Raw genomic sequence first — 12,211 nt, forward strand, 5'->3', positions numbered from 1 at the left:
GATGAGAGAGGCCTGTAATTTTCATCATAGGTACACGTCAACTATGACAGACAAAATGAGAACAAAAATTCCAGAAAATCACATTGTAGGATTTTTTATGAATTTATTTGCAAATTATGGTACCCTTTGTTGGCAATGACACAGGTCAAACGTTTTTTTGAAGTCTTCACAAGGTTTTCACACACTGTTGCTGGTATTTTGGCCCATTCCTCCATGCAGATCTCCTCTAGAGCAGTGATGTTTTGGGGCTGTCGCAGGGCAACACAGACTTTCAACTCCCTCCAAAGATTTTCTATGGGGTTGAGATCTGGAGACTGGCTAGGCCACTAGAGGACCTTGAAATGCTTCTTACGAAGCCACTCCTTCGTTGCCCGGGCGGTGTTTCTGGGATCATTGTCATGCTGAAAGACCCAGCCATGTTTCATCTTCAATGCCCTTGCTGATGGAAGGAGGTTTTCACTCAAAATCTCACGATACATGGCCCCATTCATTCTTTCCTTTACACGGATCAGTCGTCCTGGTCCCTTTGCAGAAAAACAGCCCCAAAGCATGATGTTTCCACCCCCATGCTTCACAGTAGGTATGGTGTTCTTTGGATGCAACTCAGCATTCTTTGTCCTCCAAACACGACGAGTTGAGTTTTTACCAAAAAGTTCTATTTTGGTTTCATCTGACCATATGACATTCTCCCAATCCTCTTCTGGATCATCCAAATGCACTCTAGCAAACTTCAGACGGGCCTGAACATGTACTGGCTTAAGCAGGGGGACACGTCTGGCACTGCAGGATTTGAGTCCCTGGCGGCGTAGTGTGTTACTGATGGTAGGCTTTGTTACTTTGGTCCCAGCTCTCTGCAGGTCATTCACTAGGTCCCCCCATGTGGTTCTGGGATTTTTGCTCACCGTTCTTGTGATCATTTTGACCCCACGGGGTGAGATCTTGCGTGGAGCCCCAGATCAAGGGAGATTATCAGTGGTCTTGTATGTCTTCCATTTCCTAATAATTGCTCCCACGGTTGATTTCTTCAAACCAAGCTGCTTACCTATTGCAGATTCAGTCTTCCCAGCCTGGTGCATGTCTACAATTTTGTTTCTGGTGTCCTTTGACAGCTCTTTAGTCTTGGCCATAGTGGAGTTTGGAGTGTGACTGTTTGAGGTTGTGGACAGGTGTCTTTTATACTGATAACAAGTTCAAACAGGTGCCATTAATACAGGTAATGAGTGGAGGACAGAGGAGCCTCTTAAAGAAGAAGTTACAGGTCTGTGAGAGCCAGAAATCTTGCTTGTTTGTAGGTGACCAAATACTTATTTTCAACCATAATTTGCAAATAAATTCATTAAAAATCCTACAATGTGATTTTATGGGGAAAAAAATCTCAATGTCTGTCATAGTTGACGTGTACCTATGATGAAAATGACAGGCCTCTCTCATCTTTTTAAGTGGGAGAACTTGCACAATTTGTGGCTGACTAAATACTTTTTTCCCCACTGTATTTACCTTTCCATGGTAGCAAGATCTTATCTATTTTTGCTAACTTTCTATTAAAATGTATTGAAGTGAGATAATGTATTTCCTTTGGGATATGTATTCCGAGTATATCCACATTACCATCAGACCATTTTATTGGTAAACTACATGGTAATGTAAAATTTTTATTTTTTAGTGATCCAATACGTAATATAGTATATTTGTCATAATTTGGTTGTAATCCAGAGAGGTTAGAAAATGTATCTAGATCATCTATGAGGCTGTGGAGGGATTCTAGTTGTGGATTTAAAAGAAAACATGAATCATCAGCGTACAATGACACCTTTGTTTTTAAGCCCTGGATTTCTAATCCTCTGATATTATTATTGGATCTGATTTTAATAGCTAACATCTCGATGGCCACAATAAATAGATATGCCGATAGTGGACAACCTTGTTTCACTCCTCTTGACAGTTTTAAACGTTCTGAGAAATATCCATGATTTACTATTTTACACCTAGGGTTACTATACATGATTTTGACCCATTTTATAAGAGATTCTCCAAAATTGAAATGCTCCAGGCATTTATATATAAAACCCAGTCGTACTTTATCAAATGCCTTTTCGAAGTCTGCTATGGATAGCAGGCCTGGTTTCCCATATTTTCCATAGTGTTCTATTGTTTGCAATATTTGCCTTATATTATCTCCAATGTATCTTCCATGTAAAAAACATGTCTGATTAGAATGAATAATATCCGACAATACCTTTTTAATTCTATGCGCTATACATTTTGCTAGAATTTTTGCATCACAATACTGAAGTGTAAGGGGCCTCCAATTTTTTTAATGGACTGTATCTTTATATTTTCCACTTGTATCCTGTTTCAGTAATAATGAGATCAGACCTTCTTCTTGAGTGTCAGATTATCTACCATTTACATAGGAGTGGTTAAAACATGCTAATAACGGTCCTCTTAGTATATCAAAAAAGGTTTGGTATACCTCGACTGGTATGCCATCCAACCCTGGAGTTTTCCCGGACTTTAAGTAGTTAATTGCATCCAGAAATTCCTCCTCTGTAACTTCACCTTCACATTAGTCTTTCTGTATGGCTGTTAATTTTACATTATCAATAGAAAAAAATCTCTACAATTAGCTTCAGTTAGAGGAGATGGATTTGACTGAAAAGAAAACAAATGCTTAAAGTACTTTGTTTCTTCCTTCAAAATATCATTTGGTGAATCATGGGTGACTCCGTCAATTGTAACCAGTTTCATTAAGTTATTTTTGGTAGCATTCCTATGTTGAAGATTAAAAAAGAATTTTGTGCATTTTTCCTCATAGTCCATCCAGTTTGCTTTATTTTTATAATATATTACACTTTATCTTTCTTGAATAAGTTTCTCCATTTCTTTTTGTTTTTCCTCTAATTTATTCTGAGCCTCTATGTTACAGTTTTTATTGCCATCTATCTGTTCTGTTAGACTTTCTATTTCATTTGTTAGTATAAACTCTTTTGACCTAAATTGCTTTTGTTTTCGAGATGAGTACTGAATTGCATGGCCTCTAAAGGCACATTTAAAGGTGTCCCATACAATAAGGGGATTTGCTGTACCTATGTTATGTCGGAAAAAGTCAGTTATAAATTCCTTTGTTCTAATTATAAATAAACTATCATCCAATAGGCTTTGATTAAATTTCCAAAATGCTCGCCCACGTGGAAATCCAGTAAGAGTAATGTATATGCCAATTATCTGATGGTCCGACCGCATTCTGTCCCCTATCAACACTGTTTTAACTTTTGGTGCCAACGAGAATGAGATAACAAAGGAGTCAAGACGACTAGCTTGATTGAGTCTCCGCCATGTATATCTCACTAGATCAGTATATTTAAGCCTCCATATATCTACTAGTTCTAATGTATCCATGACATTCACAATTTCCTTAAGAGCATGTGGGTGATTGTTTGTGGTGTGATTTCCTTTACGGTCCATTGAGCTATTTAAAACAGTATTATAATCCCCCACCATAATAACATTGTCTTGAATTGCTTGCAGGCTTGATAATTTATTATATATATTGTCAAAGAAGTGTGGATCATCATTATTTGGTCCGTAAAGGTTAATGAGCCAAATCTGTTTATGGTCCAATAACATATTTAAAATAATCCATCTACCTTGCTATTTGGACAATTTGTACATTCGGATCGAAATTACTATTAATTAATATCATCACCCCTTTTGAATTTCTTTGCCCATGGGAGAAGTATATTTCCCCCCTCCCCATTCCTTTTTCCACGCAACTTCATTTCGAATTGTTGAATGAGTTTCCTGTATACAATAGATATTATATTCCTTCTCTTTGAGCCATGTAAATATTGTTCTTCTTTTGTTATTATCAGCTAAGCCATTACAATTATAACTGGCTATACTTATTTCACCATACACCATAATGAGATACAAGTTTCAAGTCTATTTATCATTATATATGTTTGTAAATTTACCAATAAAAAACACTGTAATGATTGAGTGTCCATATAGCTCTACCGTGATATTTGCATTGCTACTGAGTAACCCTTCAATTGTTCTCCACTAATTCCCCCGTTAAAACCCCTCCCCATCCCAAGTTGAGCCGTCATCCCAGTGATCGGCATCCCACCCACGTCCCTCCGGATCCCTAAGGCCCCGAGGGGCCAGGACCCATCCATCAAAAACAGCACACAGTGCCACCCACAAAACAGAAGCAGATTAACCGCCAAAAGCATTTCCAATGCTGTCACCTCTATACAGTGGGGAGAACAAGTATTTGATACACTGCCGATTTTGCAGGTTTTCCTACTTACAAAGCATGTAGAGGTCTGTAATTTTTTATCATAGGTACACTTCAACTGTGAGAGACGGAACCTAAAACAAAAATCCAGAAAATCACATTGTATGATTTTAAAGTAATTAATTTGCATTTCATTGCATGACATAAGTATTTGATCACCTACCAACCAGTAAGAATTCCGGCTCTCACAGACCTGTTTGTTTTTCTTTAAGAAGCCCTCCTGTTCTCCACTCATTACCTGTATTAACTGCACCTGTTTGAACTCGTTACCTGTATAAAAGACACCTGTCCACACACTCAATCAAACAGACTCCAACCTCTCCACAATGGACAAGACCAGAGAGCTGTGTAAGGACATCAGGGATAAAATTGTAGACCTGCACAAGGCTGGGATGGGCTACAGGACAATAGGCAAGCAGCTTGGTGAGAAGGCAACAACTGTTGGCGCATTTATTAGAAAATGGAAGAAGTTCAAGATGACAGTCAATCACCCTCGGTCTGGGGCTCCATGCAAGATCTCAACTCGTGGGGCATCAATGATCATGAGGAAGGTGAGGGATCAGCCCAGAACTACACCGCAGGACCTGGTCAATGACCTGAAGAGAGCTGGGACCACAGTCTCAAAGAAAACCATTAGTAACACACTACGCCGTCATGGATTAAAATCCTGCAGCGCACGCAAGGTCCCCCTGCTCAAGCCAGCGCATGTCCAGGCCCGTCTGAAGTTTGCCAATGACCATCTGGATGATCCAGAGGAGGAATGGGAGAAGGTCATGTGGTCTGATGAGACAAAAATAGAGCTTTTTGGTCTAAACTCCACTCGCCGTGTTTGGAGGAAGAAGAAGGATGAGTACAACCCCAAGAACACCATCCCAACTGTGAAGCATGGAGGTGGATACATCATTCTTTGGGGATGCTTTTCTGCAAAGGGGACAGGACGACTGCACCGTATTGAGGGGAGGATGGATGGGGCCATGTATCGCGAGATCTTGGCCAACAACCTCCTTCCCTCAGTAAGAGCATTGAAGATGGGTCGTGGCTGGGTCTTCCAGCATGACAACGACCCGAAACACACAGCCAGGGCAACTAAGGAGTGGCTCCATAAGAAGCATCTCAAGGTCCTGTAGTGGCCTAGCCAGTCTCCAGACCTGAACCCAATAGAAAATCTTTGGAGGGAGCTGAAAGTCCGTATTGCCCAGCGACAGCCCCGAAACCTGAAGGATCTGGAGAAGGTCTGTATGGAGGAGTGTGCCAAAATCCCTGCTGCAGTGTGTGCAAACCTGGTCAAGACCTACAGGAAACGTATTATCTCTGTAATTGCAAACAAAGGTTTCTATACCAAATATTAAGTTCTGCTTTTCTGATGTATCAAATACTTATGTCATGCAATAAAATGCAAATTAATTACTTAAAAATCATACAATGTGTTTTTCTGGATTTTTGTTTTAGATTCCGTCTCTCACAGTTGAAGTGTACCTATGATAAAAATGACGGACCTCTACATGCTTTGTAAGTAGGAAAACCTGCAAAATCGGCAGTGTATCAAATACTTGTTCTCCCCACTGTATATATATATATATATATATATAACTATTAAAAAAAATATATGCATATCCAATTTTCCATCATTATCTATTAGTATGCGTAATAATGTCGGCAGTTCATGCGTAGGATTTTAACATATAACCCGGATTGCCATTGTATTACATTTAATTTATTGACAAGCAATTATTATCCTAGCAAATAATTCCCGTGGTCCATCCCATACCCTCCCCCCCCCCAACATCCCCACCCCCCCACAACAGATGCCGGACAAACACACACACACATACTCCAACACACTCAACCCCCCTCCTCCACAATCCACCATAAAATCAGATACTCAACGGCTGTTATATCCCAGAGCCCAGCTCAAGAAAGGACCTGATTTACGAGTGCACATACAGTTACAGCTGATTGAGAAAGCATGCAGACTGAGCAGAAATTGACACAATGTGAGATTTGATTAATCTAATTAATCTATGCCAAGTCCTAGGTGATGGAGATCAGATCCACCCTCTTCACCTGAGACACAAACACTCTGATTCCCAAGCATCTCCGTGCAGTCAGACCTTTGATTATTTTGTGCCACCTGGGCCACAATGATAAACCCCCTCTCTGATTGTCCGAGTGTGACCCCCTCCCCATGGGTTACTGCAGCCAGTGTTGCCAGCACTGCCACCACCTGGGTGGGGGTACCCCACCGGAATCCTCACCGGCTAGGTAAAAGGTCGTCAAGGTTCTCATTAGCAGCTTTGAGAATGTCCTTGTATTTAATGCTCTCCCATCAGGGGGCTCTGGCTTTGTAGGACCAACCCGGCCAGGCAGGCTCAGAATCTTGAGGGGGCGGTGCTGCTCAAGTAGGTCTCTGACCGCATTTATTTCTCTGTTTAGGCTGCATACTCACAGCAGGTCCATAAAAGAGATGGGAACTTCTCATTTTTGTATGGGTCGCTCAGGTGGGTGTCCAGGATATAGGGTTAGGGATCTTTCCATCATGATAGGACAATAAAAAATTTGATTAGATGTATACTATATAGAGTGAATCAGGAACAGGTTGGCTCTATGGAGAGAACCAGGTACAGGTTGGCTCTATAGAGTGAATAAGGTACAGGTTGGCTCTATAGAGTGAATAAGGTACAGGTTGGCTTGGTACCTCACCTGAAAACCAGCAGGACATCTCTGCGACGTCCCTCTGAATTCTCTATAGAGATACCATTTTGACTGGCAACCAGGTAATGACTAGGCACAGACAGGAAAGCCTGTTAAACAATGTGTGCTCATCGTCACCTCTACAGTTCCCTCATTCATACCTCCTAATATCTTACAGAACGTCACCTTTAAAGGGTGATTTCAACATTTTACGACTTCATAGTCATCATCTCCATCAACACCCCAACATCAAAATGTGAAAATGGCAAGACATAACCTTTAAAGGGAAACATTGCAATTTCCGCCCGAACATTGTCTGCTCATTGCCTGCACATAATTGGTTAAAATCACGACACACACCGGATGATGTCATCGGAAACATTTATCTTCCTCTATCTTTTTGACTACAAAACATAGAAAGGCGCCATTTTAACATATGTTGATGTTGGGGTGGTGCTGGAGATTATGAATATGGAGCAGAAAATGTTTGAAATGTACCTCAAAGACAGCTTTTAAGACTGGTATGTGTTGAATTCTAATCCATTTTGTTTTCAGGGTTTCAGTACCAGAATAATCAACAAGCCTGTCGATTTGATTTTCAAAGTGCCAAACAAATATCTGTATTAAGAGTGTGTAACTTTCCGGCTGAGTATTTGTGTAATTTTCTGCCTCAATGACTTTGTTTGCAAGCCATAGATAATTGGATTCAAATTAGCAGGGACGACATGAAATAGAACGTAAGCCAGTTTTCTCAAATATGGATAGTCTGGAAAGCGATGCAGTATGATGGTTAGAAACCCACTCCACAGCATAATGAGATACAGCACCAGGTGGCTTGCACAGGTCTGCAATGCTCTGTTGTTCATCTCCTTGCTTTTCTTGGTCCAGCAAATCACAGCAATCCTGAAATAAGTGACAGCTATGCTTCCCATTGAAGAAGTAAAGAGCAGCACAGTGAAAAAAAGCCCATAAATGTTATTGATTGAAACGTCCTCACAGGATAGCTTGAACAACGATGCGTTGTCACAATAAGCATTCAGAATGATTGAACTGCAGCGGGATAGCCTTATGGTGAGACCCAGTAGGACAGACACTAACACAAGGGAAGCCCCCCAAGCAGACACAGACAGCGTAACTACAGTTTTGGTTGTCATTATTGATGTGTACCTTAAAGGGTAACATATGGCCACATACCTGTCAAAGGCCATAATGGTCAGTATCATATGTGAGGCTGATCCAAACGTGTGACTGAAAAAGGCCTGAGCAACACATTGGCTGTACGTGATAAACCTCTCAGTTGAAACAATATCAGCCATGAGGCGAGGCAACAAGACAGTGTTGCCAATCAGGTCATTCACAGACAGGTTACAGAAGAGGATGTACATTGGTTTGTGCAAGCTTCTCTCTGTGATGATGACAACCAGGACTCCAATGTTAGAAACAAGGAGGGAGAGATAAACAAACAGCATGGAGAAAAAAAATGGATACATGAATGTCTGTGAGATTTCAAAACCCTGTATTTTAAGGATATGGCTTGGTAATGACATGTTGTTGTCCATCCTGTTAGCAGTGCAGGACAAACCTGTACAAAAAGAACAGAAATATGTTTTACAAAAATACATATTTTTTAAAATGGTAAATACAAGTTTTAAATGAAGATATACTACACATGCTGTTCGTATCCTCTTTTTTTTATGCTACTGGTAATAATTTTGAATACCCCATATAAACACATTTGACAGAGTGAGTAAGAATACCGCAGCATTAACAGCTGTAGTCAGTCAAGAGGAAAACCTGTATACAGGTAGTCCTCAAAAGCCACACCTGTACCTTGCTGAAGTGGGTAAGAATCCTGCCACAGGTATCGGCCAAATCCTTTTTATCTAAAACACTCCCCCATCATTTATCATCCTTAATTTGATGTCAACAATAATGATGTAAGACAAATGGTCACGTGATTGTTAACATTTTCATGTCGTAGTCTCAAGAGCTATTGCTAGGCTGATTGACATGACAACTCATCTTGAGAAGGAAATTGTTATATATAAAAAACAATGAAAATATTGTGTGAGTGACCACTAATGGAAGCCATCTGGCAACAAGGTTTTGTATGATATTGTGTAGCTGTTTGTTAGCCTGGTCCTGGATCTGTTTGCACCATCGGCATTTTTACACCAAGCAGACCAACATGGCTGGTTGGCGTGACAATTATTCCATATAGGAGTTGGATAGGCAGCGCTGTGTAGTATCAAATCCTGATACACTATATATAAAGTATGTGGACACCCCCTTCTAATTAGTGGCTTCGGCTATTTCAGCCACACCCGTTGCTGACAGGTGTATAAAATTGAGCACACAGCCATGCAATCTCCATAGACAAACATTGCCAGTAGAATGGCCTCACTGAAAAGCTCAGTGACTTTCAAGGTGGCACCGTCATAGGATGCCACCTTTCCAACAAGTCAGTTCGTAAAATTTCTGCCCTGCTAAAGCTGCCCCGGTCAACTGCAAGTGATGTTATTGTGAAGTGGTAGGCCACACAAGCTCACAGAACGGGACCGCCGAGTGCTGAAGCGCGTAGCATGTAAAAATAGTCTGTCCTTGGTTGCAACACTCACTACTGAGTTCCAAACGTTCTCTGGAAGCAACGTCAGCACAAGAACTGTTCGTCGGGATCGGTGTGGAAGAACTTGACTGGCCTGCACAGAGCCCTGACCTCAACCCCATTTGGGATGAATTGGAATGTCGACTGCGAGCCAGGCCTAATCGCCCAATATCAGTGCCCAACCTCACTAATGCTCTTGTGGCTGAATGGAAGCAAGTCCCCACAGCAGTGTTCCAACATCTAGTGGAAAGCCTTCCCAGAAGAGTGGAGGCTGTTATAGCAGCAAAGGGGGGACCAACTCCATATTAATGCCCATGATTTTTTAATGAGACATTCGACGAGCAGGTGTCCAAATACTTTTGGTCATGTAGTGTATTTTGTACTGATGCGTACCTCAAGTGATTTTATTCTGGCCTTCATCCTGCTGTAGGCCAGTATGTGTCTGAGATACATTGGTTATGGCATTTAGTCTCTGCGGTACGTAGATATGCAACAATGAAGAAGTTATGCTGTTTAATTATCAGTAATCTAGACAATGCAGTATATGCTCAATGTGTATAAATATCGAACAAGTCTATGGCCTACTGTTATACTCTCAACAATGACTTTGATCTATAATTTTGTGTCCTCTGTCAGTGAAATGACACCTGTTTCCACCTGTCTGCAAGCGCTCTTTGAATGACATAAACTTCACCGTTAATTACCCAAGTGGAGCAAGTGGATACGTTTGATATTGACAGGGGGTCAGGTGACCTGACATTATCAAAGTTTGTTTTCTATGGTTGGTCAAGCTGTTATAGTACAGTGCCTTGCAAAAGTATTAATTTTTCCTATTTTGTTGCATTACAACCTGTAATTTAAATGGATTTTGATTTTGATTTCATGTAATGGACATACACAAAATAGTCCAAATTGGTGAAGTGAAATGAAAAAAATTACTTGTTTCAAAAAATAAATAAATAAAAATCACGGAAAAGTGGTGCGCGAATATGTATTCACCCCCTTTGCTATGAAGCCCCTAAATAAGATCTGGTGCAACCACTTACCTTCAGAAGTCACATAATTAGTAAAATAAAGTCCACCTGTGTTCAATCTAAGTGTCACATGATCTGTCACATGATCTCAGTAAAAATACACCTGTTCTGAAAGGCCCCAGAGTCTGCAACACCACTAAGCAAGGGGCACCACCAAGCAAGCGGCACCATGAAGATCAAGGAGCTCTCCAAACAGGTCAGGGACAAAGTTGTGGAGAAGTACAGATCAGAGTTGGGTTATAAAAAAATATCTGAAACTTTGAACATCCCACGGAGCACATTTAAATCCATTATTAAAAAATTGAAAGAATATGGCACCACAACAAACCTGCCAAGAGAGGGCCGCCTACCAAAACTCACGGACCAGGCAAGGAGGGCATTAATCAGAGAGGCAAGAAAGAGACCAAAGATAACCCTGAAGGAGCTGCAAAGCTCCACAGCGGATATTGGAGTATCTGTCCATAGGACCACTTTAAGCTGTACACTCCACAGAGCTGGGCTTTATGGAAGAGTGGCCAGAAAAAAGCCATTGCTTAAAGAAAAAAATAAGGAAACACATTTAGTGTGTGGGAGACTCCCCAAACATATGAAAGAAGATACTCTGGTCAGATGAGACTAAAATTGAGCTTTTTGGCCATCAAATAAAACGCTATGTCTGGCGCAAACCCAACACCTCTCATCACCCTGAGAACACCATCCCTACAGTGAAGCATGGTGGTGGCAGCATCAGGCTGTGGGGATGTTTTTCATCGGCAGGGACTGGGAAACTGGTCAGAATTGAAGGAATGATGGATGGCGCTAAATACAGGGAAATTATTGAGGGAAACCTGTTTCAGTCTTCCAGAGTTTTGAGACTGGGACGGAGGTTCACCTTCCAGCAGGACAATGACCCTAAGCATACTGCTAAAGCAACACTCGAGTGGTTTAAGGGGAAACATTTAAATGTCTTGGAATGGCCTAGTCAAAGCCCAGACCTCAATCCAATTGAGAATCTGTGGTATGACTTAAAGATTGCTGTACATCAGCGGAACCCATCCAACTTGAAGGAGCTGGAGCAGTTTTGCCTAAAAGAATGGGCAAAAATCCCAGTGGATAGATGTGCCAAGCTTATAGAGACATACCCCAAGAGACTTGCAGCTGTAACTGCCGCAAAAGGTGGCTCAACAAAGTGTAGAGCCACCTTTGTTATGCATGCTCAAGTTTTCTGTTTTTTTGTCTAATTTCTTGTTTGTTTCACAATAAAAAATATGTTGCATCTTCAAAGTGGTAGGCGTGTTGTGTAGATCAAATGATACAAGCCCCCCAACAATCCATTTTAATTCCAGGTTGTAAGGCAACAAAATAGGAAAAATGCCAAGGGGGGTGAATACTTTCGCAAGCCACTGTACAATGACTAGAGGAACTAATGAGCGCCATGATCACTATGTACTGTAGCACTAACAAATCAGGCTAAAAACAGAGCGCTAATTATCTAGGATCCCTAAACTCTAATTCCCAACAGGGAGAGGAATGATGAAATGGAGAGGAAAACACTAGTGGATGCAATAACAAATTAGTATGGCTACATTTACTGTATAAAAA

The 12,211-nt window shown here is 41.0% G+C and overlaps 1 protein-coding gene across 1 annotated transcript; it reads right to left on the reverse strand.

Annotated features, from left to right (window-relative positions):
• Nucleotides 1–7,614: 7,614 nt before the first annotated feature.
• On the reverse strand, nucleotides 7,615–8,550 carry LOC311101323 (olfactory receptor 52E4-like; the record flags this gene model as incomplete). The annotated part of the gene is made up of 1 exon (XM_084142450.1): nucleotides 7,615–8,550. One exon carries the CDS (start codon nucleotides 8,548–8,550, stop codon nucleotides 7,615–7,617), a length of 936 nt encoding a protein of 311 aa, XP_083998576.1.
• Nucleotides 8,551–12,211: the final 3,661 nt, after the last annotated feature.

Source organism: Coregonus lavaretus, assembly GCF_964263955.1.
Source record: "Coregonus lavaretus genome assembly, chromosome: 26".
Classification (NCBI taxonomy): Eukaryota; Metazoa; Chordata; class Actinopteri; order Salmoniformes; family Salmonidae; genus Coregonus; species Coregonus lavaretus.